Source organism: Oryzias latipes, chromosome 13 (genome assembly GCF_002234675.1).
Source record: "Oryzias latipes chromosome 13, ASM223467v1".
NCBI classification, from domain to species: Eukaryota; Metazoa; Chordata; class Actinopteri; order Beloniformes; family Adrianichthyidae; genus Oryzias; species Oryzias latipes.
Window position 1 is genome coordinate 3,054,278 of NC_019871.2, and position 26,585 is coordinate 3,080,862.

General features: G+C 42.6%; 1 protein-coding gene across 10 annotated transcripts in view; it reads left to right on the forward strand.

Annotated features, from left to right (window-relative positions):
- The first annotated feature begins 4,810 nt into the window (after window positions 1-4,810).
- Window positions 4,811-26,585, forward strand: part of ryr1 (ryanodine receptor 1) — a 119,986-nt gene continuing 98,211 nt past the window's right edge. For 4 of the 10 annotated variants that reach the window (XM_023961413.1, XM_023961415.1, XM_023961414.1 and 1 more), the window contains exons 1-6: window positions 4,811-5,049; window positions 21,658-21,777; window positions 21,870-21,971; window positions 23,224-23,244; window positions 25,154-25,228; window positions 25,310-25,388. In XM_023961413.1, the coding sequence (XP_023817181.1) occupies window positions 5,002-5,049; window positions 21,658-21,777; window positions 21,870-21,971; window positions 23,224-23,244; window positions 25,154-25,228; window positions 25,310-25,388 (445 nt within the window). In that variant the 5' untranslated portion in view covers window positions 4,811-5,001. The remainder of the gene's footprint in view (window positions 5,050-21,657; window positions 21,778-21,869; window positions 21,972-23,223; window positions 23,245-25,153; window positions 25,229-25,309; window positions 25,389-26,585) is intronic. The other 6 variants (XM_023961416.1, XM_023961420.1, XM_023961421.1 and 3 more) reach the window with 2 other exon arrangements.

Consider the following 26,585-nt stretch of genomic DNA (forward strand, 5'->3'; position numbering starts at 1 on the left):
ACGGCATCTTCCCCGATGCAACTTTTCCTTCAGCAGGTGTCTGCCCACCACCTCTGTTACCTCCAGGGTTCCCCCCAAACGCAACCCCCCTCCTCCTCCCCATGTGTGTGTGTGTGTGTGGGGGGGGGGGGGGGGGGGCAGCACAGGGAGGTCAGTGTCTGTGCTGGTGAATGTGGATGTGCAGCTGGAAGGGGAACTCTCAAAGGAATCCTTGTTTAATGACACCGACAGGAAGCATAGACCCAAGAGGGGGGGGGGGACGCTAAAGCTGCCCCCCCACAACAAGAAAGTCTGCAAAGGTGGCTTCTCTGCTGCAGGAAGCTGCAAAGAGGGGGCCTGATAAGACATGCAAGAGGAGTGGATGGATCATCTGCAGACAGGAGATGATGAAACGCAGATGGAGAAGAAGAAAAAAGTCACAGAACAAAAAAAGGCTTTTTTCCTGACACTGCTGTAATTTTATGGTAATCTTAAGCAACACTTCTTTAAAACAGGAAGTAGGAGCTGGTAAAAACCTCAGATGCAGCTTCATTTACTTTTCTTTTTCTGGTTTATTTCATTGAGTTTGCATCTAAATTTTAGTTTAAACCCGTATTTACCGACTTGTATTTGTTATTGGCTAAATTATTTGTTTTTTTTAAGCGTTTAGTTTTGTTTTCACAAAAGAATAAAATTCAAGCTACTCCATTGTTTAAACTCAGACAAACTCAAAATGATTCAATACATCTAAATAGTGTGAATTTATAGGTTTGTAGGCCTCCTATCCTTTCCTAATGTAATTCATAAATATTCAGGCATCTTTATGAACACTTTTGTTTAAAATAATACCAAATGTATTCATTTAGCCCCCAGTTGACACTAAAATAGCCCCGTTTCAGCTGTTCAAAATGATGCAAAAACTGAAACCAAAACCCCATTAGCATTGTTTTTATTTTAATTGTCATACGAAGATTAAAAACAGTTAATTGCCTTGAAATTGTTGGTTTAGAACAGACATAACAAGACACATAATTGGGATTCCGCTTGGAATAAAGTGTTGGAACTTGGAGATTCAACTTGTTTTTAAAGACATTTGTCACATTGGATTCATACATTTTTATTGTATTATTTTGTTATAAAACATTAAAACTGTTTGACATCAATATTTGATTCTTGCATTGTTGTTTGTTTTTAACAGATTAATTGTGAAATTATTGTGTAATATGACCCAAAAACACAAAGATAAATGTCAAGAATTGCCACAACAAACAGTTTTATAGATAAATTAATTGGGTAAGTTGTTAAAAGCCCAAAAAAGAAGCCAGAATTTGCAGGGTTTGGTTCATATTCATGTAAAAGGTCGAATCTCGAAGGTGAAACTTTGTCGAGTCTCTTTTCTTGCACAACACCGCCCTCTTGCGGCGCAGCCTGGTCACTGCGCATGAGCGGCTTCGTGATTCGGCAGAAAGACTCCGGCAGGTGAAATCATGGAGGTAACCCGGTCCTCCTGAGTCCGGTCTGGACTCATTCTCCCAGAATTCATGCTGGCAGCGCCTCGGCGGAGCTACACTTTCGCCTCGTCCTCCCGTCGGTTCCGACCCACCTGCTGGACGGCGGCGGCAAGTCCTCACACATCCGCGCCGCTGCGGGGGCGGCGGGAGCGCGAGGACGGATGACACACAGGAGAGTGGAAAGGTAAGCCCAGGCGCGCGCGCGCGCGCTGTCCCCCTCTAGTTGTGTTTGGTGCATTTTTCTCTCCGGGAGGGTGTCACTGTCCGCGGACTAAAATTGGGATGTTGAAAGCCTTTCTTCCTTTAGGCCTGTTTGCAGGAAAACTAAAGAAAGAGTCCCAATCTCCGGATTCCCCTGAACGCAGCCTCATGTGAGCAGTGTATGTGTATGTGTATGTGTTTGTGTGTGTGTGGGGGGGGGCACTATACAGTTTTTCAACCCTGGATTTCTCATTCACATGGACATTTCCTGATAAAAATGAGGTTGGATTAATGGAAGACAAGAACACACAGTCTTGTTCTTTTTCCAGATTGAAGTTTTTTTAAGCTCAATTTTCTTTACATCATCAGAAAAATGCCACAGGAACACGTTAAAAACAGCCAAAACACCGTTTTCATCAGAGTCGGGCTTTCAAACAGTCCTTGCAAACCAAAGAAAAATGTTCTGATGATGAAAATTTTCCTGTGCTGCATTTCTGAGTATCTCTTCATTCAAATCGTTGTGAATCAGCAAAAAATGTCATCTGAAAAAAGGGCAACTGTCCCGCCCACAACACAGAGGTGAATTTTTAATGAACTCCTGCCACTCTGCAGAAACTATGTCGTAGAAAACGACAGGTTTTTGGATTTCGGATCATCACTGGGAACGCTGTGAAAACAGATCAAAAGAGGACTGGAGGGCAAGGCGAGCGACTATGGTCTCAAACGTTACCAAACCCAAATCATCACTCCTCCACCACTGTGCCTGACTATGAAAACCAGCCTCGTGTGGTGAAAGCAGAGACGATCGGCATGTCGTTTTTCAGTCCAAATGCTTGTCTCGTTGTGGTTTCATCAACATTTATCGTGTCGGAGGCTTGTGGAGAGTCTATTTGGGAGAAAGGACTGAGGTTTTAAAGTTCCACTCCAATCATCTTCTGATCTATTTTCCAGACGTTCCCAGTGCTCTTTTATTTATAATTATGCTGTATTCATCCAAACATGTAAAAACAAATGGTGTTGTTTCCTTGGATATTGTTAATCAGAAATTCACGCCTGAGTTGTGGGCGGGACCGTTGGCGCGGAGCAACCCCGCCCCCCATCCCCTCTCTCCATTGCCGAGGGTTCAGAGCAGCGAGCTTGTGGTTCAGCCAGCGTAGTTTCTGCGACACAAATAAACTCTTTTTTTAAAATCTGTTATGTCGTCTGTTCCTGATTGACGACAATTTGATAAAAAGACTTCAGAAATGCAGTTTTAATCTTTCATTTCCATAAAAATGTCCTCCATCAACAGGAAAACGCCACAAAAACGTGTTCAAAACACCATTTTCACTGGAGTGGGTCTTTCAGGCCAAAACATTTCTGTGCTCAGATCTGAAAAAAGCAGATTTTTTGTTCTGTTTTTTTTTTTTTGCTGTTAAAATGAAGCATTTTTGACGTTTTTATTTGTGGATGTGAAAGTATGGAGCAAAATGCTGACATAACGTCTGCTGAGCGTCTTATTGACTGGACTGTGAGGCTGCACCACATTATTTACCAGCCCCAGAAAAGAATCATAGAAACTCTACAAAACAAATCTGAAATCTATTCAGCTTTCATGCGGATGCGGCGCTTCCTCACATCAAATCTGCAAAGACAGAGACAACTGTTGGGGATTTATAAAGGCAAGAATAGGATTGGCTGAGCAGAAAAGGTGGGTCATTTAGCCTTTGCTTCAAACCATTGACTGTCCATGAGAACTGGACTGAGTGAGTGTGACGTCATCCATGAAGTCAATTCAGTCGCCATTCTCTCACCATGCAGATGCCGCCATGTTGGAGCCAGACGACATCTGTAAGCAATCGATGGGAGTCGTCGTTTCTATGACAACCACTGTGGCTGGTCAGGAGTGAGCTTGTTGGAAGTCCACACCCCGAACGCTTGAAAGTCGGCTGCACAAAGTCTGTTCAGACTTGGGGGGGCCGGCAGGCTCCACCTACTCTTACACAGACATCTGTTTGGTCAGTTTATAACTTGAACAACAGAGAAAATGTTATGAAAAAAAGAGGATTATCAATGACATGTTAAAAAAGAAAAGGTTTCAGAGCAAGAATGGTTATTGTGACACATCAAATGAGGGCGGGTTTGAAATGCCAGGGGGGAGGAGTCACTCAGTCCAGTCCTCGGATACAGTCAATGCCAGTGAAGGCCTAATTGTTGAGGTGCGTGTCGAGTGATGTAACAACCCAGGTTACCTGGAAGTGAGGTAAATCTTCCTCATTGAAGCCTTCGTAACTCCCAATGAAAACTCTACGACCTTTTTCAAGCTCCACGCACAAAATGGTCGGGTTTGGTTGTGACAAATGGATGGGGCCCCCCGTTAATAACCGGAAGGGCCAACCGCTTGATAAATGATCATGAAGGAGAACTGAATAATTGTGGTTTGTGTCCAGCTGGATCTCTATGACATCACCTCTTCCATTTATCAGAATAGATCTGTGAAAGAAAACGTCTGAAGGAGGATTCACCAGATTTGCACCGCTTTGGCATTTCACACCAAACCTCTTCCAACTGTAGGTGGTGGACAAGCGCTAGTAAACAGTAGAGAAAGAAGAAGCCCCTCCCTGCTGGTCCAGTGTGAACACCACAAACTAAAAGCGCGTGTAGTCCATCACAGAAGATTCATTCATTTTTTTTCCTTCCTCTGTTTTCACATTCTTCTGTGTTTGATTGAAAAGAGGTAAGAAGCTCAGAATGGTAAAGGGGCGGAGTCATCTTGGCTGCTCCACCCCCTAAAACCTGGTGTGTGCAGCGTTTTCAGTGGTTTGTTTGTGAGAAAAACGATTTTTCATGCTTTCATTCTTACAAACTTCTCACAATTCTGTCAACGTGTGTGTGTTTGTGTGTGTTTTTGTGTGTTCTCGCCCAAAAACAAGTCCTCACCCCCTGTTTCCTATAATAGCCTCAGCCTTACAGTGGTGGTTGTGGTGGTGGTGGGGGTGATGCTGGAGGAGCGCCCCACTTTCGCAGACATGGCGGCCGGGATGGGAGCGATGCAAATGTGTAGTAAGGTGCCCGCCCCTCCCTCCCTCCCCCCTCGTGTTAGGAGCCGGGGGGACGGCCCGGCCTCCCGTCACTCGCTCTCGCAGTGGTGAGAGCGGAGGACTCCTGCTGCCCTCCCAGCGCACCCACTCCCACTTCACACTGAGAGCGGGAGAGCGGATGAGGAAGGAGGGAGGGGCCTACCGGAGGAGGTGAAAATCCCAGTTCTGACAGGAGAAATCAGGATTTTTCTCTTTTCTCCCGAGGAGCTGCGCATAACCCTGGTTGGACGATGGCAGAAGGAGGGGAAGGAGAAGAGGAGATTCAGTTCATGCGAACAGTGAGTCCTGTCTTGTGTGTCGGGGGGGGGGGGTTGTTGCTGGCGGTGGGGGGCGGTTACCTGTGCGGGATGCTGGAGTGGAGTTTGGAGGCAGAGCGCTCAGTCGGGGTTTGTCCTTCAGCTTCGGTTTCTGTGTTTCTGGTTCAGATCTTTGGCTGCAGGTTGCAGCAGATCCAAACCCAGTTTCTGTTTATAGTGGACTATTTTTGCAGCGGCCTGAATGCGCTCTGACCCGCTTCACTCTTCCTCTCCCTCACCTTCATCGTGGATTTCTGACATCTCCCACAAACTCACCATCCCACACCGGCCGACTCCGGTTACTTCCAGAAGGTTCTCGCCTTCTTCAGGGGGGCTTTGGAACCCTGTACATGTGCCGGGATAGATGGACAGGGGCGGGTGCATCTGTTGGCATCGTTATCTATTTTTATCTGAGGAAAGTGGAGCTCGTCTGTGTGGGGCGACACGGCGGAGCAACTAGGGGGGCAGCTGCCCCAAAACTGCTCGTCTTTCCGACATTCCTGAAGAAAAGTCCGATTTTGAGGAGAAGGAAAGGAGCCGGACGTCATGGACCAAAAGTCACAAAAGATTAGAAAGTCGGGATGAGAGGCAGGAGAGAAAAAAATCCAATCTGGATTTTTTCATTCAAACTCTTTATAGTCTGAAAGAAATAATCCAGGTTTTAAAAAGACAAACAAATGAATCAAATACATCAAACCTCTATTCTCTATTTACTAAAAGTCAAATAAGAGGTTTTAAGGAGGCCTTTCTAAGATGCAGACACAGACTCTCAGCTCTCACTGCTGCACATTTAAGAGCAGCTGATCAGCTGACGTTACGGCCATCAAACAGCTCAGAAAGGTTAGACGGCTCCACGCCACGACGGGATTCAGAATCCGATCAAATCATGTCGATCCTTTCCTCAGAAGAAAACTCACAAACAAAACGAAGAGAAATTCTGCAGGAAAAATTCTGAAAACGACTCTTAAAATGTGTTTGTTGTCGGTCTCTTGAAGCTAGAAAGTGGGAAATGTGACTCATTGTGGCAGTTTAGAGCCCCTCAGCTGCTTTTTGCCCCACACAACCCCCACATTTAACCCCTCCATGTCTGAGTTGGTTTCTGTTCAGTTGATGCTAAATGAAGTGGAGTCCTGGATTAAATGGCAGTGTGAGGGGGTTGAGATGTAATTCAGCCTGCTGGATTAATCCTTCCAAAAATAATTTTTAAATAATGGACTTCACTTCGGAAAACTATGTTAAGTTAAAAAATCCTAAAAGTTAAATTATACATTTAAAGTTTATTTTCTGGAGCCTGATTTGATCAGATAAAGAACCCAGTTTAGCAGTGCAAAACATTACTACTTTTATTTTGGTTGTTGAAGCATAAAAGGTTCAAATTAAACCAAGTTTTGACGTCGTAACACATCCACACTGTCAACAGAAGACATTTCTTTTTAGATGTATAAATCTGAGAGTCATCTGCGTAAAAAGTATCTCCTGAACCAAAATACCCTTAACGGCACTAAAATAATAAAAGTTTAAAATCACATTTTTGTGCAAATCTTCTGCTCTGTTGGGCTGTAATCTTCCTAAATGACAAAAGTGTTTCTGTGTGATTGATTAAACAATATTTATTTAAAGTTTATAAATGTTTGCTTTGAACTTTAAATCCATTAAGTTCAGACAGAGTAATTTTCATGCAGATCAGTGTTTTTTTAACATTTAAATCTATCAGTTGTAACTTTACTATATTGTGTTCCCAGTGGTCTTTTAATTATAATTATGCAGTTTTTGGGCCAAAATAGAAAAAAACCCTCATCTTCTAGGACATAGTTTCTGCAGGGCGGCAGGAATTCATTAGAAATCTGCCTCTGAGTTATGGACGGTTGGTGCAGAGTAAGCCCACCCCAGCTTCCCATCATCCATCTGTTAACAAGCTCTCCCCCGAGCTTACAGTCCCTCACCCCTCCAACCTAACATTAGCGGTGCAACAAGAATGGCGATATTTGTTGGAGCGTTCCAGCCGTACAGTTTAGATCCAGATTCCAGCTCAGACGTAGACGTTCATGGATCTGTTTGTCTGCATCGGAATGGAGTGGAGCAGGGAGACTGTGACCCCACGTCACAAATACGATCTTTTTCAGACGCCATTTTCTTTATCTGCTCCTGATTCACAACACATTAAATAAAGAAAACTCAGAATGTACTTAAACTTAATTTCTTTGTAAATGTCATTCATCATCAGAAAAAATAGCCACATGAACACCTTAAAAACACCCAAACCCCATTTTTCATTGGAGTGTGTCTTTCAATTTTCTTCTTTAAGCAGGAGTTAATTTATACATTTGTGTTTTAATTTTTATTTTAACGAGGCTTCATCTCACAGAACACAATCCAGATCTTTGCCTTCCTGTTACTCGGATGCATTCTGGCACTAGTCGAAGGCTTTCAGAAAAGTTTCACGCCAGACGATTCTGCAGTTCTTCACGCTGCAGATGATGGGATTAGCAGTCGCTCTGATGCGGCACTCGTCCCGGTCAGCACCGGGGAACTCCATCTTTAGTTTGTGGATCGTTCACTTCAGCCTTTTGTTGCTTTGAAACGAGACTTCCCCTCTTTCTGCAGCTCGTTTCGTTTTGGCTGGTGGCTTTTTTTCTGCTTCAACTCTCAGGAGACGGAAGGCTCCTCTCAGTTTGGGTAAAACCGAACATGAATCTAACTGTTAGTTTACAGAAAATGGGAATATTTGATGAGTCTCATGCTGTTTACAGCCTTAAAACCCAGAGGGGTAAAGGGTTAATTCCTTAATAAAGTAAAAAAGATTGATTTTCCCAGAAAGAGATTCAGTGAATAACTGCAGAATTCTGTTGAAACAGCTTTACTATTCTTTCATTTCATCCTGTTTATTCAATCTTTGATGCACAATATGCAGAGAGTCTTTTTTATTCCATACATTTCTTAAGTGAAAAAAATGATGTCCCATAATGACATCACTGTCACTGTCGCAGGAACGAGACTTGAAATGCAGACTGCTCCATTTCATGGGCTTTTATTTTGAAAGAGCAAAGATGAATCTTCTTTTTTTTTTTTTACAAACAAAACACAAATTTTAGACTTCATGTAAAAACGTCCCAAAATTATTTGGCAGTTTTGTCTTCATAAAGACTCACTAAATAAAAATCAGCGACTCTTTTCCCCCCGTTTGGTTTCTAACAACCATCAGAGCTGCTGCTGTTTCACTGATGAAACATTTAAAAAGATTTGTTTAAAAATAATTGTCAAAATGTATGAAAAGCTTATGGCTCTGCTAAAACAGACCAATAAAACTTAAAAGATGGAGCACTGCAGCCCAGCGTGAATTATTAATGCCCAATCTGCTTCAGCTGCTGATCTTTGTCACCAAAGCTGAGGTCACAGGTTGAATCCGCAGCACAGATAAAATGGAAAGAAAAACGCTGGCCGACCTGCGCTGCGTTTACGTCCCGCCAAACGTTTGGGTTATCCGTCTTTATTGGGAGCGGGCATCAGCACTGAGACACAGAAGAGGCTTTCCCGCTGGACAGTTTGGCTAAAAGCAACAAAAATGCCTCTTGATCAATATTTATTGGTTCTTTCCATAAACTAGTGCGAGTAAAACAAAACAAAAAACGCCTGTTTGAAGGCAAAGACGGAAAATCCTCTCATCATCATTTGGTCAGGACTTTGGTGTCAAACATTGACTTTTTAGGTAAAAAAAGGATATATTTTAAATTAATTTAGTAATAGAACTATAATCAGTTAAAGCAAAATGATTTTTACATTTTTTAAAGCAAACTTATTTTTTTTTTGGTAAAATCAAAAATATTTTTTATCAATTTTTATTGTTTCCAATTTCATTGATGAAAGTTTCAAGTTGTCAGTAAGTTAAACAGGTTGTTATAGACAAAGCAATGGTTTTGGAACAGAAATGAAATGAATCTTTCATTTGATTAAAGATTTTTGCGTAGTAACTCTCAATGACGGACTATTAGAACGACCATTATAGAAAAAAATATATAAATATATGTGAAAAAAGTCAAAATTCTGGGAGAATAAAGTCGCATAATTATTAGGAGAAAAATTACAACAATAAAACAATAAAGGTTTGATTTAAAGAGTTGTAATTTTACAGGTAAACAGTTTGTAATTTCATTAAAATAAGGTTACACATTTACTAAAAAAACAAAAGCAAATTTATCGAGACTCTTAAAAATTGTGATTTTATAAATTTAACAGGATATGTTTTTCTTTTTCAAAACATTTTAGAAGCTCAACGTAACATTTTATTTTTATTTAAAATGAGGACTTTATAAATTTACAACTTTCTTCTCTTAAATTGGTAAAAAAAGAATCATAATTGCATTCCTTTTTCTCGTACAGCTGGATAGTGACGCAGACCCCGCCTCCACGCCGTCGTCTTTAAACCTTTAAAGTTTTATAAAAAGAACGTAAATATATATTGATTTTGGCAGAAATTGTGCCATGTTATTGTAAATATTTATTTGGTTAATAAATATACTAGAGCCCCTAAAGAGGATTAGATTTCAATCAAACAGATTAAAAACAGTAAAAGAATTTAGGCAGGAAGATGTTTGTGTCTGTTTTTCATAAAAACATTTACATTTTCAGACACAAGAAAAGAGATGCATGATAAATAATTAGCACATTTCTGACATGGAGAAATAATTACATCAAAATTTAATAATTGGGTGAACATCGGTCTCTGATAAAGCTGCTTTTACCGTGATGACCATGAACGCATCAGGGCGACATATTTCAACTTTCTAATTTCTCAAGTAGGGAGGGGCTAAAATATTTGTTTAGTCGTAAATAAAAAAGAAAAGATTTTATTTTTATATTCTAAATTAAAGGAAGGAAGGCCAAATATTAAATATATTTAGTTTATTTATTCAATTTACGGCTAATTTAAAGAAAAGTTATCTCTCTGGATCAATCATTGAAAATGTAAGTTATTTTTATTAAAAATTTACAAAAATGTAATATGTAGGCTAATGCTACTAAATAGATAAACATTATTTGACCTAATATTTGTACTTTTGCATTGTTTATTTCCCATAAAAAGGAAGTATATAATAAAATATAGCATTTGTAGCATAACACACTTATCTGCCTCAATACTCTTTAATGTTTGTGTTAAGAGTTTTTATTTCATTTTTTATTCATACTTACTTTTTAAAAATACTCTTGTAAAAGCACTTTTCCTCAGTTTATTAATTTAGGTCATTTATTTACAAACCATGACCCTGCATGGAGTAAAAATCTGTTTGTTAAATAAAATGTGGAACAAGAAAGTTTTTATAAACAAAAATATTTTATTGACATTTAAAAAAAATAAAACCTTTGCATTTATGTTTTTTTTCAGGAACAAAAATGCTCAAACTAAAATGAAAATAAAAAATGTATAAAATAATTTGTGATAAATGTGTGTGGGGGGTGAGGGGGCTGTTTCCCCCCAAATCCAGCATTTATTTATCTGAAGCTCATTCTGCATCATGGATTCCCTGATCTGCTGACGAGGCCTGCGATGACTCAGCAGTTTTTGTCAAAAACAGAATAATACCTGCTGGATGCAACAGATCCACACCCTCCCCCCCATACAGCCCCCCACTCAGCTCCTGCAGAAGTGCTGAGCTGGGGGGAGGAATGCGAGGAAATCCGAACCCTCCTCCACACGCCGTGTCATTGTTCGCCGCGTGAATCAGGCGACCCGGTGTGCCTGAAGGGGCTTTTGGAGCGGCGTTCTCCAAGCACGCTTTCCTTTTTTAGCGCTCCTCAGTCGGATCGGAGGCTCCAGAGGACAAATCAGAGGAATCAATGTCCTACTTGCCACGTCCTGTGGGAGGCGTGTGTGTGTTTGAGTGTGTATTTTTCATGTGAATGGAAACTGCACATTTTTTAGGATTTGCAGTCGAAGCCTCCAAAGGATTCAGAGGTTTTCACGTGTTTCTGAGCTGAAGGCGCTTGTCGGCTTTCAACCCGCGTCACCGCCGGGGATCCCCGGGCGACCTGACACAAGTGCTCCGTTATAGGCTGCTCCGATGTCTCCCATATGAGGCGGGATGGTATTATGCCCGTTTTACACCTGCTGACTGTGGAAAAGCAGAGTTCTGACTAACGACTGTATATATAGATGGACAGTCTGTGGTCATGTGACCCTTTGGTTGGAAGCCAGTTTTTTTTTAGCTCTTCCATTCAGTTCATTATCATGGTGTTTTAATAAAGAAAAGTAGTGAACATGTGCCCAAATGGCATTATTAAGGGGTGGGCATTGGATAGTCCCGCAGTATACAGTGTTTTAGGGGTTAGGGAGCAGGGAACGGTTTGGACGTAGCCTTAGAGAAGCTTTTGGACCAACATCTTGGTCCTTGTTTCTCCAAGTTGTTCTCCATTTTCAGCACCAGTTCAAAGACTGCCGGCGCTCTGGCTTGTTGGGCAAGTTTAGGACATTGGGTTTTTGGTCGATCTGCCATTGTCTGGCAGCCTGAGTCTTGACCGCCCGGTAGACAGAATAAAAAGAGATAAATGTAGAGGTTAGTGGTGGTGAAACAGATAAAATGGATATTCTGACCAATGAAAATCGAGAACAAAATGCTTTTGTTGCTCTTTGTTCTTTGACCCGCTCTGTCATTTTACATTGTCTATTCCAGGTTGCTGTTGTTCCCAAACCACTTTGTTTTAACGCCGTTGGCAGACGACCATAACACATGGAACATCCAACCGGGCTGGAACTCACTGAGCTCCTGTTGCTCAACATACTCAGTGTCATACAAACACATCCAGACTCGCTCAGCAACACACAAGCAAGCGCAAACGCACACAATTGTCTGCACCTGTTAGCATGCCTGCTGCAGTCCCAGCAGTTAACACAATAAGCAGACGAACAGCCGGACACACACAGGTGTCTGGAAAAGATCACAACTGCATGTGTGAGGTGATTTACAGTTTAGCGCCGTTTTGTCACGTCCTAAGCTGGGATCCAGCTTCCTTCTTTGTGACCGTTCCACTGGTGACACGCTCTCAGAGGGGCAGCTAGCTCAGGCCGCATGGACGCTTGTGTGCATGCTATATCTAAATCGGACAGCTGAGATTGTGGCTAAAACTTTCATTTACTTTGCATAATGCATTCAAAAAACTAAAGTGAACTTATGCAGAAACCTGAAATTTGCGGTTGTCGCGACTATCAAACAAAAACAAAACAAAATTTGTTTTTTCTAGAACCTTTTTCGTCAAGAATAGACTTTATTAATTATTCCCGGGTCATGTTTCTCCCGTATAACGAAAGCTTTGCTGCCCTTTTGCTTCTTGGCCTGTGTTGACGTTAATGTCAAAAGTCGGAGCTCTGTCTCCCCCTCTAGTCGAGGGTTCTGAATACACTTCATCTCCCAGCAATCCCAGCGCACAGTTTCTGGATGCCACACACCTGAATCTCAGTTGCAATCCCTCACGGCAGGTACGGAGGAACTGTGCCATTTCCTGGTTCAGGTCCCCACCACAGTGAGTAATTACAAATGAGAGTCAGGTGTGTGGCATCTAGAAACTGTGTGCTGGGGATGCTGGGAGATGAAGTGTATTCACTGTCAACTGGTAACTGTCAACTTCCTGTTTGTTGTGCGGCAGTTCCTGTCAAATGGGAAACAAACTTGCAAATGGGGTTTGTAAATGTAGTAAACCGATGAACAGCCTTTGCAAATAATAGAAGACGGCGCAACAATTGACCCCCGATCTACACGATAAATTTAAAGAATGGCTGCATCACTGTGTGATAAAGATGTGTTTGGTGGTGCGCTCAGTTTTGTATAAATCCTGGTCTGGGTTCTGGCAACACGCAAATCTGGTTCAAACCGTTGAGAACTGGACAGAGTGAGTGGGACCGTGACATCATCCATAGAAAATAGTTTACCTCCGGCTCAAACCAAATAAAGTCACTTCTGTCGCCATTCTTTCACAATACGGACGCCGCCATGATGGAGCCAGACGTCATCATTAAGCAGTGATTGGTCCAAGTTGGTCTGAGTCAATATTTCTATGGCAACCAGTCTGCCCAATCAGGAGAAAGCTTGTTGGAAGGCCACACCCGACATAGGTGCCACACAAAATTTGTCAATCAAACGTTTTGGATGACAGAGATGGGGCCAGCCGGCTCCATCTACTTTTATTGAGGCATCTGATTGGTCAGTTTATAACTTGAACAACTTGCAGTACAGAGAAATCATAAAAAAAAATTGGATTATCAAGAATGGTATCAGACAAAAAATGGTTATTCTGACCAATAGAAGCAGTTTATTTCTTTGTAGAAGTCTAGGGGATTTTACAGGTACTTCCTGTTTGAAACACCAGTAGGGGAAGGGTCCCTCAGTCCAGTTCTCATTTACAGTCAAAAGTATAAAACACATAAATGTATGAAATGGACAAACTCTGGGGGTGGGAGGGGTCATGTGATCTGTTTGTTAAATTTTAGCACTAAAGCCACCACTTACCTCAGCTGGATGAAACATCCTCAAAATCTACCTTATCCAAAATGTGTGCGGTTCAAACATGTCAGTCAGCTGTTGGGACACGCCCACATATAACATATTTCAGAAACGTTAAACTCCATTTTGGTCCATTTTTGAGTTTTAATATAAACCTGAAATCTGCCTCAGTGCTGTTGCCATGGAAATTAAACTAACTTTATCCAGATTTTAAATGTCTTTATTTGCATTGTAAATACAATAAAAGTAAAAGGTCTTTGGAAAGCCTTCTGTAAGAATTCACCTTGTGGTTATATGATGAACTGATCTGGCTCCAGTTACGTTTGTCTTTAAACCTGCTTCAAAGAGGAATATTGACCGTTTGATTGAAAAACGCGACTGTTGACCTGAGAATCCAGATTTTTAGCTGCAGGACGTCAAAGGTGATGATGCTGACAAACTGAAATCGTTTGTAAAAGTGATGAACAGACAAAAAAAAATCTGATTGTTTTTAAGAACCCACCAGGAAAGTCGTTGTTTATCAGAAGATTCAGCTGATAAAGGCCTTGATATGCCTTTTTTGCAACATTTTCGGATTAAATGTTTGGGTATATTCAGACCGGACACATTTGGTCCACTTAAAGTGAACCAAAGTTAGTTTCTCCTGATAATCCAGAGCAAAGGTACAGTCGGAATACACCCAGTCGGACGCTGGTGCCGGACCAGGAACTGTTTATTTGTTACGTCTATTTTATCACAGCTGAAAACGCTTCTTAAATGCTTTTCTGTGTCGTTAGGCGGCACGCGCCCGGCGCTGCTGTGATGTCATCCTAAAAGCTACCTTGTGGCTCCTGAACAGAATTCTCTCAAAACACCACCAGAACACCCCGACGATGAGACCCAGCAACTCAGTGAAATGTGGTCGGATGAATGTAGGCTCATCAAAACAACTTTTAACGTGACACACATTGATTCTCGCTGTTTTCCCAACAATCTAAATGTCATAAACATTTATCAGCGTACGTTCATAGCCGACGCCTCCTCTGTAACCGTCTTGCGGTACGCCTCCACTGGACCAAAGTATTGTACGTGACGTTGATACAGACGTTTAAAATTGGTCAGCAAAATAAGAATTATTGAACCGCAAAGTGCAGGACTTCCATTATTTCTGTCTTTAGCTGCTTTGCCCCGCCCTCGTAATTCCTGGTCAATGAGTGAAGAGATCTTTAGTCACTTGGTTTTGTTTACAAGCTTTGGTTGGAAACAGTAAAGTCAGCATGACGGCAGTCTGAATCCAGACCAGACACAAGGTTCAGGACTCAATCTGGACCAAATTAAGCAGACTCGGTCCGGACCAAATGATTTTTTCAGTCTGAATACACCCTTAGATAGAAGGTGAAAGAAACCGCAGATGTAGCTTCGAAATGAGATTGTAAGTAGGATTAAATCCCCAGAGGTGTCTATGACTTGCTTGTGAAACCGGCCTCTCGTGGTGATTTGGTGAACTGACATGGTTCCAGCTCTTTTTCCTTTAATTGGCCCAAACTGATACTAGTTCAACCTCTGATGTAAAATGGCTGATGTGGTTTCTAAAAGTGGTCACATTTGTGCATAATTAATTAGGGGACGTGTTTTTCTGATTGGCAGGTGGGTGGAGCCATGGGTAGACCCAACCAAAACTGAGACTTCCCTTTGTCCCGCCCACCTGCCTGTAGTTGGGATGTTGTTGAGTCAACTATGTGACCACAGATTGTTGCTGTTTAGAATCAGAGATTATGAACATGAGATGATGTCGTTTAATTCCTCAGATTGCACTGCATTGGTTGGATCTTTATTCTGTATTTGTTGCTTGGTGGGACTGACGGGCCGGTTGATCCTCCCATGTCTTCCCAGCAGGGAGAAAGTGGCTGCTGGCTCGTTCCTGAGACCTCAGACTATCCGCTGATCAGCAGAAGGAGGGAATGTGATAGTGACAGGTGCACGCCGCTAAAATAAGAGTGGAGTGGAGTTGGGAGGGTAGACGTGAGTGGGGGGGGGGGGGGTAAGAAAATAGAAAAAAAGACAGCAGTGAAACAGCCCAGGAAGGAAAGAAAACCTTTCCTGAACGGACTGAGACTCCTTAAAATCTGCGCTTCTTTCAAACTTCAGCTGACATTAACATGATGAACATAACTTTATTTGAAACTCTGCTCATTAAAAAAAGGAACAATGTTTCCCTTCCTTTTTATATGAACTCAGGACTCTGAAAAGCTTCAATAAATACATTTAATAATAATAAAAAAATTACATTTTCAATGAAGTTAAAGAATCTGAATCTGATTTTTGTAACATTTAGACTCAGTCATCACTCTCTGACCACTCTCTATATCTTCTGTATTAGTATCAACGAAAACATTTACATAAAGGAGGACTAGAAAAGATGTCAAAGAAGAAAAAGTACAACTTTAATAAACAAAGAGGGTGTAAACAGTGGCGGACGTAGCAGTTTTGGGGCCCTAGGCGATCAGTAACACGAGCCCCTCTGCAGCGGTTGTATTAAATATTATTTAAACAATCCTTACCTATTGGATAAAACGTCAAATAACTTCCTGACTGGTCCATTTTTAGACATCAATGTCAAGAATCCACACGTTCTGAGAAGAATTTAAAACTGGATCACATTGAAAAGTTAAAGAAATGTATTTTAAAATATATACATTATTTTGACTTGGAAAAACATTACATTTATTAAATGCAATAATGTGTTGATCCCTCACTTCCTAGAAGGAACATATGACCATTTTCTGTCTTGTTCTTATTTGTCAGGTTTTACCAAAGATGACAAAAGAAACCGTTTTCTTTCTTCTGTTCTTGTTCTTCCCGTTTTTTTTGTTTTCCAGCACTTTTGGAAGGATGGTAACAGAAATTGCGTGCTTTCTCTTTTCATTGGTTCCCTCTGCTTCATTTGACTGCTTTTTAAAAATTGTTTCGAATCTTCATTTAATCTCAGCCAGTGATGCCAGATAAGAGTCGCGGGTTAATCAGTGATTCATTACCGATTCATTACTTCCTGATTTGATTGAAAGTCCAACTTTAACACATTTTTAATGATATTATATCTACCATTTTTGCAGTAGTTCAGAGAAAACCATGAAATAATGGACTCTTATTGAACTTTACTAACTACTTCAATCCATTTTTTTTGTTCATAAATACTTTAGTTGTGTTTTCAGGGACTATTTTGCAGTGAAGGAAGTCTTGAAACCTCTGCTAAAACGAGGGTCAGGGTTTTTGCAGGTTTTGGTCCTCAGCAGCGGTGATGTCAGGGATGCTGATTCTGCTCCTGCCCGGTCGGTGTCTCCCCGCCCTCTGAGGGAATCCCCCCTTTTTCCCGCCGCCCACGCGCTCCGCGATGTGCTGCCCCTGACTCTTTTCGCAGAAAAACAAATCGATGCCGGGCGGGTGGCTCACATCAGCACAGTTTGACCGGAGCGTGGGGCAGAATTCCCAACAGAACCGAGATGGTTCCCCTCTGAATGGAAAAGGTCCTGCTGGGTTCTTATTTGATAATTGAAAGAAAAGCAGAAAGCGTGCAAATGCAAAAACGATTCTTGAAAAGTTTATTTGGATTATTTTCTTTTGTTAATCACTGTGTCTGATAGTAAGAAAAAAAAGCTTCATATTCTGTTGGTATGTTGTAGATTTTATCTTGATTTTGTTGTTTTTAGTTTAGTGCCAAAATAAGAACTTTGTTTATCACATAATTAGGAATTTTTGTTGATAATTAGTATTTTTTTTTGCGTGTAAAACTGTATTCATCTCAGTAAACTCTGCAGTGCTTCCAGATCTGTAGGTTTTCTTTAAAGACCCACTCCCATGAAAATGGGGTTGTGGTGTTTGTGGCAGAGGACATTTATGCAGAAAACTGAGATTAAAATGGTATTTCTGAGTATTTCTTTCTAACCGTTGTGAATCAGAAACAGAGGAAAAAGTGCGGTTAGAAAAGAATCGTGTTTGTGTCGCAGAAATTACGCTGGATGGGTCACAGGCTCCCTGCTCCGAGCTCTCAGCAATGAGGAAGGGAAGGGGGGCGGGATTGCTTCTCACGAACAGTCCCACTCATTTCTAATGAACTTCCGCTGCTCTGCAGAAACTACGTTCTAGACAGCGGCACCGTTTTCGGATTCTGGCTAAAAACAGCAAGTAAGGGTTCATGGGATTAAAGTGGGCATTATCAGAAATGAACGCACGCCGTGGAAGCAGGAAACATCCAACGCGAAGCGGAGAATGGTCGTGGGACTTTAGGCGGTCTGTCAGTGTCTTTTTCTGATCAAATCAAACCTCATTTATATTTTAAAAAAGCGCTTCTCATACATTGCGCAACTCGAAGCGCTTTAACATTTAGAACAAAGCAAAAAACACACAATATAATACAATAAAAACCCAACCCACCATTCACCCTTTCCTAGTTTCTGCTCCATCAACCCTCTGACTCCTCACATGTGGTAAAAAACATTCCTATCGGTTCATTTAGGACACCAGGAGTAGCTGGTTTTGCCTCTCGCATCCCGACACTTCCGTCTCCAGAAGCTGGTGGCGCTTCAGCCGTAAATCTGCAGGGCTTTGCACGCCTCTCTTAAAATGCATTTGTTTGTTTGCTGGACTGATCCAATTGTCTCCTCCTTTGACCCTGACGTGGGGCGGATGCTTCAGCTGCCTTGCTGTAACCTCACACCAGCACACTGAGCGATAGTTTAACGCTGCTTCTCTCTGAGGCCCAGAGGTCAACGGTTCCCATGAGAAAGTCCCATTATCTGTCACACACCTGGTTGTGTGAAATTCGTTCTCCGCATTAGACCCCTCCCCTGGGAGCCGTGAGCTGCAGACACACCGTTTGGTGGTTTAACCCCCCAATCCAACCTGAGTGTCAACCATTTTTAGAGTCTGTGGGATGAATCGGGCTGGATTTGAACTCACGATCTTCCAGTCACAGGGCGGACGCTCTACAACAAGGCCACTGAGCTAGTTTGGACCCCATGTCCCCCTCCCCAGTTAATCCTGGGAGGATCTTACTTTGTGATCAACCGTCAGGTTTCGCTGCCTTTTAATACATGTGTGAAGCTTTCTGTGAGTTTTAAAGACTGGACGGATTGTCGGTTGTTGTAGGAAAATGATTTAGACTTTCCGTGGAAACCTGTGATGTTGGCCATTTTTTATTGTAGGTGTTTCTGCTCCGACGGTCCAGTGGGTTCTGTCAGTTGTAGCTTTGGGGAGGGGGAGGGGGGACTCGTCACTCCACTTTCTGTAGAGCAGATATGGGAACATGAGGACAGAGGAGACATTTCTAGGCTGAGGGCAGAAAGATGATCGCACAGCCAAAGAAAGGCCGAGCGGCGGGTGGGGGTGCGGGGATCAGCCAAAGACGCACTTGAAGTCTATAGAGGTGCAGGAGGGGGGGGTCGGATATTGTGGAGGGGGCTGCTATACTCGCATGCAGGTGAAGCAGCGGTCCCTCTGCGATGTCTCCCTGAGGAGACGGGACAGCTGGGAATGCTGGTGGGGGCTCCAGCCAGGGGGGTAATGGTAGCAGGTTGGTCTTGTGGACACCTGGTTTGGGACGGGGGCCGTCAGAGGCTCAATCGGCCACAGGGTTGAAGCGCTGCGGCTTTTGGCCTTACGTCTGAACCTTGAGCACAGAATCAGAGACGGTACAACCAGGAGTTTAGGTTCTTATGGAATTTTTGCTTTTCCTCATCAGCTAACAGGTTTACACTGAAAACTGCAGTTGATTCCCTTTAAAAAAGCTTCCTTGCACACTGATGGTGACAAATCTGCTGTCTTAAATGAAGACTCTCCTGTTTTCATTTGATAACTGCTCGATTAGCCACATCGCTGAAATCTCTCCAGTTTTTCCTGAACTGCATAAGAAGATGTGAAACATTCACAATAACTTTTGGATGTTTTTTATTTCACCTGGACTTCTTCTTGACGGCTTAAACTATGCAACAGTGTGTTTTTTAATTCACAGAAACGTGGTCATGTAGTGTTTTCTTTGATAGTTAATATATATTTATTTTTTGTTTAATAAAACACTCACTAACTGTATATCCTGTTTTTTATGACAAACGCAATTTAATCTGGCATCAAATTAATTTTAATGAATTTCTACTGACCCAATTATATGTCTATCTATCTATCTATCTATCTATCTGTCTATCTATCTATCTGTCTGTCTGTCTGTCTGTCTGTCGGTCGGTCGGTCGGTCGGTCGGTCGGTCGGTCGGTCGGTCGGTCGGTCGGTCGGTCGGTCGGTCGGTCGGTCTGTCTGTCTGTCTGTCTGTCTGTCTGTCTGTCTGTCTGTCTGTCTGTCTGTCTGTCTGTCTGTCTGTCTGTCTGTCTGTCTGTCTGTCTGTCTGTCTGTCTGTCTGTCTGTCTGTCTGTCTGTCTGTCGGTCTGTCGGTCTGTCTGTCTGTCTGTCTGTCTGTCTGTCTGTCTGTCTGTCTGTCTGTCTGTCTGTCGGTCTGTCGGTCTGTCGGTCGGTCGGTCGGTCGGTCGGTCGGTCTGTCTGTCTGTCTGTCTGTCTGTCTGTCTGTCTGTCTGTCTGTCTGTCTGTCTGTCTGTCTGTCTGTCTGTCTGTCTGTCTGTCTGTCTGTCTGTCTGTCTGTCTGTCGGTCGGTCGGTCGGTCGGTCGGTCTGTCTGTCTGTCTGTCTGTCTGTCTGTCTGTCTGTCTGTCTGTCTGTCTGTCTGTCTGTCTGTCTGTCTGTCTGTCTGTCTGTCTGTCTGTCTGTCTGTCTGTCTGTCTGTCTGTCTGTCGGTCGGTCGGTCGGTCGGTCGGTCGGTCGGTCGGTCGGTCGGTCGGTCGGTCGGTCGGTCGGTCGGTCGGTCGGTCGGTCGGTCGGTCGGTCGGTCGTCGGTCGGTCGGTCGGTCGGTCTGTCGGTCTGTCGGTCTGTCGGTCTGTCGGTCTGTCGTCTGTCTGTCTGTCTGTCTGTCTGTCTGTCTGTCTGTCTGTCTGTCTGTCTGTCTGTCTGTCTGTCTGTCTGTCTGTCTGTCTGTCGGTCTGTCGGTCTGTCGGTCGGTCGGTCGGTCGGTCGGTCGGTCGGTCGGTCGGTCGGTCGGTCGGTCGGTCGGTCGGTCGGTCGGTCGGTCGGTCGGTCGGTCGGTCGGTCCGTCCGTCCGTCCGTCCGTCCGTCCGTCCGTCCGTCCGTCCGTCCGTCCGTCCGTCCGTCCGTCCGTCCGTCTCTCCCTTCCTTTCCTCCTTTTTCCTCCCCTTTATTCGTTTTTGGTCCATAGTATACATGTACAAACCTTTCTTAATTTTATTTTTGCAACAGCTAAACTCGCAATTTGGTTAACGAGGAAAAATGGGTGACTCTCTGTTGGTTGTGTGGATGTTCCCTTTATGTTTATTTATCTTCTGAAAAGTCGTGTGAATGTTGAATTTGCTTATTTTAAGTTGATTGATGAACTTCAAAAGTTTAATAGTATGTGGGGTCTGGAGGGAGTTCTGTGTACTATTGGGGAGGATAATAACATTGTTCCAATTCTGATGGATTACTGGCTTACATACTGTTTTGCTTATTTATTAAAGGATTGTAAATCTTAGTCTCCTCTCTTTCTTCCAACCTTCTTTCCTTCATCCTTCCTCTTCCTTCCTTCCTTCCTTTCCTCCTTCCTTTCGTCCTTCCTTCCTTCATTCCTTCCTTCCTTTCTTTTAACCTTCCTTCCCTCGTCCATCCTCTTCCTTCCTTCATTTCCTCCTTTCTTTCTTCCATCCTTACTTTCCTTCTATCCTTTCCTCCTTTCTTTCGTCCTTCCTTCCATTCCTCCTTCCTTCCTTCCTTACTTTCTTTCCACCTTTCTTCCTTCATCCTTCCTCCTTTCTTCCTTCATTTCCTCCTTTCTTTCTTCCATCCTTCCTTCCTTCCATCCTTTCCTCCTTTCTTTCGTCCTTCCTTCCGTTCCTCCTTCTTTCCTTCCTTCCTTTCTTTCTTCCAACCTTCCTTCCTCTTCCTTCCTTCATTTCTTCCTTTCTTTCTTCCATCCTTCCTTCCTTCCATCCATCTATTCATCCATCCTTCCTTCCTTTCTCCCACCCTTCTGTCCCTCCCAACTCCCCCCTCATTGCTGTTTCCTGTCTGCAGGATGACCTGGTTTGCCTCCAGTGCTCTGCCTCGGTCCAGAAGGAAACCATCAAACTATGTCTGTCCTGTGAGGGCTTCGGGGATCGTCTCTGCTTCCTGGAAACCACATCCAACGCTCAGGTAGGACTTCCTTCCTTTTTTTTTTTTTTACTGTCCTCCTCACTCTTTGTTCTTCATCACATTCTTCTTCTCTGCTTTCGATGACTCTGCAGAGCGTACCGCCGGACCTGGCAATATGCTCCTTCGTCCTGGTGCAGTCGCTTTCGGTGCGCGCTCTGCAGGAGATGCTGGCCAACACCGTGGAGATGACCGAGGTGAGTCACAGCAGTGACTCCAAATGCTTCACAGGCTGCTTTAGCTTGGTGAAGTTTCTTCCGTCAAACTGCTCCTCTCAGCTAATCCCAGAAGGAATACCAGCTCTTAGGAAGAACATAATGCTAAATTAAATGCTACACTCCTAATTGAGCTCTTTTTGCTGTGGGATTTTTTAAAAATGTCTTTTTTACTCAACCAGCACTTTTTATTTGGTAGCAGCAAATCTAATTTTCACTCCTGTCTTAAGTTAAGACAAAGACTCTTCATTCCAAAGCTGTGAGCTGATCACAGCTTCTTCCTTTTGAAGGTTTTAGTTTCTTCTGCTTCCACTCCACCACATCAGGCTGCAGGGTTTTTGTCTGCAGCTGATCCTTCAAATCCTCCTGCATGTCCTCCAGACAGCATGCTGCCCACAGCTGCATTCCTTTATTCATCTTTCAGGATTTCACAGAAATGTGAAGATTTATGTCAAAAACTTTGAGGAAAAACTCTTGAAATATCCTGTTTCAGTTAACTTTTGAGCAAGAAAGATGTCTCTACGTTTAGGAAGTTTAGATTTAAGAACTGGATTCAATTCAATTTTTATTCAAATAGCCCAATTGCATCAATAGTCGTCTCAATGGGATTCATACCAGCAATTGAATATGAACATTAAATCAGTCATAAAGTATAATAGCTAATTACTAAACTAAACTGAACAGACTAAGCTAAACTGGGCATCCCACCTCACCGGGCATGTGAGGTGCATTCAAGAACGCGCTAAGAACGCATTGATTAATGCATATGATGTTCACACTGGACTGACGCTACCCGATATTAGCGCATGCCGCCCCCTACAGATGGAAGAGTCTTTGTGCGAAATGTGGAAGCGATGCCAATCTGGTGAATCTTGGTCCGGGCTCTTGCTTTCACATGAAAGACTTGGTACCATAGAATTCCAGTCGGGCACAATGACTAATTTCCCTTTCGTGATCAATTATCAAACAGTTGGCACTTCCCTTTATGTTTAGAGGTCTTAGGACCACCCTGGAATTGAGCCTAAAAGTCTTCTTCAGTGCTTCTGCTTCCAGCTGCACAGCAGAACCGTCCGGTTTAGAAGGAAAAACTGATTCAAGATGATCTACGAAACCCTAAAACATCAGATCTGTTGCTTTCAGTCAAAGGGAATCCAACTGATAGACTTGACTCTTCTTTTTCTTTCTTCTTTTTTAATTTTTCTGACCCCCCCCCTTGTTTTTTTCTGCCAAGCAGGCAGTGGATTTGGACAAATGGGTACGTCCACGAGCGTGTTTTCTGTTCTGTGATGTTTGTCCCAACCGAAACCGGCTCTGTTTTTGGTCCTTGTTGATCCGGGAGTCCGGCCGGATCAGAGTGTTGTGTATCATGATTTTATCACCTGTCACTAACTCTGGGGTTAAAGGGCACGATCCCACTGACCCTTGATCCCACAGAACACAGCTTCATGGTGTCTGTTGGTAGTGAGTGTTTTCATGCAATTCATTCAACCTTCCACCTCGTGTTTTGGTCCATTTGTCCGATCATCTTCCTCACCCCGTAACCTCCGTCGTGGATGTGTGAATCGGCACAGCGTTCGCTCATCCGGAACCATTGACTATATATGAGAACTGGACCGAGTGAGTGTGACGTCACCTGTAGAAAATGGTTTATTTTCAGCTCCATCCAAATGAAGTCAATTCAGTCACCATTCAGTCACAATGTGGACACTGCCATGCTGGAGCCAGATGAAGACAGTAGGCAGCGATTGGTCCAAGTTGGTCTGAGTCAATGTATCTATGGCAACAACTCTCAGCAATCAGGAATGAGCGTGTTTGAAGTCCACAAAATCTGTCAACAAAAGGTTTTGAATGTTTGACATGAGGGCCAGCAGGCTCCACCTACTTTTATTAAGACATCCAATTGATCAGTTTATAATTTGGAAAAAAAAAGATTATCAGGAACATGTTAAAAAAAAGGTGTCAGAGCAACAACGGTTATCCTGACCAATAGGATGACTGAGTAACAGCTGTTAATTTCTATATAGAAGTCTATGGGATTTTGGCTTCTTGGAACCAGCGGGTACTTCCTGTTTGGAACGCCGGGGGCGAGGGGACACTCGGTCCAGTTCTCATTTAGGGTCAAAGTCCAAAACCAAACTTAAAAAAAATAAATGACAATCCAACTGATGGGAATAGAAGGTCACTTCCCCCCCGTCCCCTCAAAACAGACACTTGGGAAATCACCCCCAAGTGTCTGGGGGTGGGGGGTGGGTCATGTTTTTCTCGAAGTTGTAGTTGTTTTCTTTCATCTTCTCTGGGTTTTTAGGAAAGACAAAATAATAGAATGATGAAGCAGCAATTGTGCTGTTTCAGGCAACAATCTTTGTTGTTGTACGATCAGTTTTACTCAACATTTTTGTGACGCTTTGCTCTGAAATTCTATGACCCCAGGAATGAGACTGTTTAAAAAAAAGAAAAAGATCTTTATTCAAACTTCGGTGTGTATTAAAAGGTTCACCACAATGAGGACAAACCTGGAAAAAAAGGCAATGACTCCACCCTTAAACCGTCACCATAGTAACTGTGCAGATTTGTGTAAAGTCACGAAAGTTACTATGTATTGTTTGTTGTGTCTTTGTTTGTCACCCTTTAAACTTCCAGATTTGTGCTTGGGTGAGCTTAGTTTAAGGACACGGACCTCACAAAGACCTTTAATCAAAATTTCTATGTGGCCAAACCCAAACTGAACACATTCATGTTAAATTACAGTGATTATTTTGGTGTGGAAAGCACCAATAGTGGTTGCTAGGGAAATGGGGGGCATTTACTTTGAGGTAGAGACATCAAATTTACTGACCACATTTACCAGACCAAGACATGAAAAAAATGGTATGGTTGCTATGGGGCATCACCTCCATGAAGGGTACTAATCTACGATAACTATGGAAGGTGTTGCACTTGCTATAAATAACTGCGATAGTAAATTCTGAGTGAATTTACGTAAAAAAGTTTTTGTTGATCACTTGGTTTTTATATGTTAAGCATCCATGAATCCAGATGTGCTCCAAATCCAGAAAAACTGTGTAAATTGTGATCATTTTCAGAGTCGGACACCTGAGTCCGCAGACATATCTGTGACGGAATACGTTGAGTAGGTTTTTCATCGTTTCTTTTACCCTGTGCAGTCGTCTCAAGGTGGAGGCCACCGCACGTTACTTTACGGACACGCCATCCTTCTGAGGCACCACCACTCAGGCATGGTGAGGCGGGGATACCGCACAATCTGAGGTTCTACTGTGAATGTTCTGATCTGACGGAGCTGTTAAACTGTACCTTCTCAGTACCTGAGCTGTTTGACCACATCACGCTCCCTCACCGACAAGTTGGCGTTTGACGTGGGCCTGCAAGAAGACTCCACAGGTAAACCCACGTTTCCTATATCAAGAGGTAGAGCGGTGATCCTCTGATTGGAAGATTGCAGGTTTGGTTCCCGCCCCGCCTGGTGAGACACTGATCTCCATATTGCCCCTGGTGGTTATAAGCGCCAATGTTAGGCCAATGGGAATGTGTGTGTGACTGTAAGCACTTTAGGTCTTCTAGGAAGGTAGAAAAGCACTATATAAATATATGCTATAAATGACATCTAAGATGACCCGTTCAGGGTGTACCCCGCACTGGCCCAACAGTGGCATCTACGTGACCCCAAAAGGGATTAAGTCAGGTTTAGAAAATGGATCGATGCACAGATGACTGGCGGGCTGGTTGGACAGTTAACATATAGGCGGTGCTGTAAAAGTTTTTACTTTTTATTTTTGGAATTTGATAGAGATTTCACAGAACTTTATTTTGTCCCTAAAAATCTTTCTGTTGTACCTCAATAGATTAGTTGATCATAAAGAAATTATTTATTTGTCAAGGTAGAGGAAATGAAAAACATCAATGGATTAGATTCATCCGTGTAAGTAAGAGTGACATTAAAAATTCTGCAATTGGACAGGACAAGTTAAAAAAAAAAGAAATTCTGCAATTAAATAGAATAATTGATAAATAATATATTTCAAGAAAGTGATAATGGATTAGTGTCTATTATCAGAAATTGTTGGATGATGCAGAAGCCTGAACGGTTACTTTTGCAGCAAATGGGCTTTCTCTAGGTGTATATCATCACTGTCCATTATCACTTTTTATTCCACACCCAGCAGCCAATCAGAATGGACCATGATTTAAAATGCAATAACAAAGTAGAATGATACATTCAGCACCAACAAAAAATATAAATAATGAAAAGAAAATGAAAGTTTGCTGGTTTTCCCTGATAGTGACTCAAAAAAAAAAAGAATTGATTAAATGTTGGAAAGGCAGTTGACTCAGAAAGATTCACCAGCTTCCTTTAAATCCTTTTGATCATCCCATTTGATTTTCACAGAGAAGCTCAAGTTCTCATTTTTCATCTGGTAAATCATTTTCATTGCAAACAGCTGAAACAAACTAAATCATGAGAAATTGAATTTTGTTTTTAGATTACAGAAAGAAAAGATGAACTTATGCTGACTGTGTGACGTAGCTTTTCAAAAAATGTTTATTGTGTGACAAAGAAGAAGGGATTCTTCATCTCCT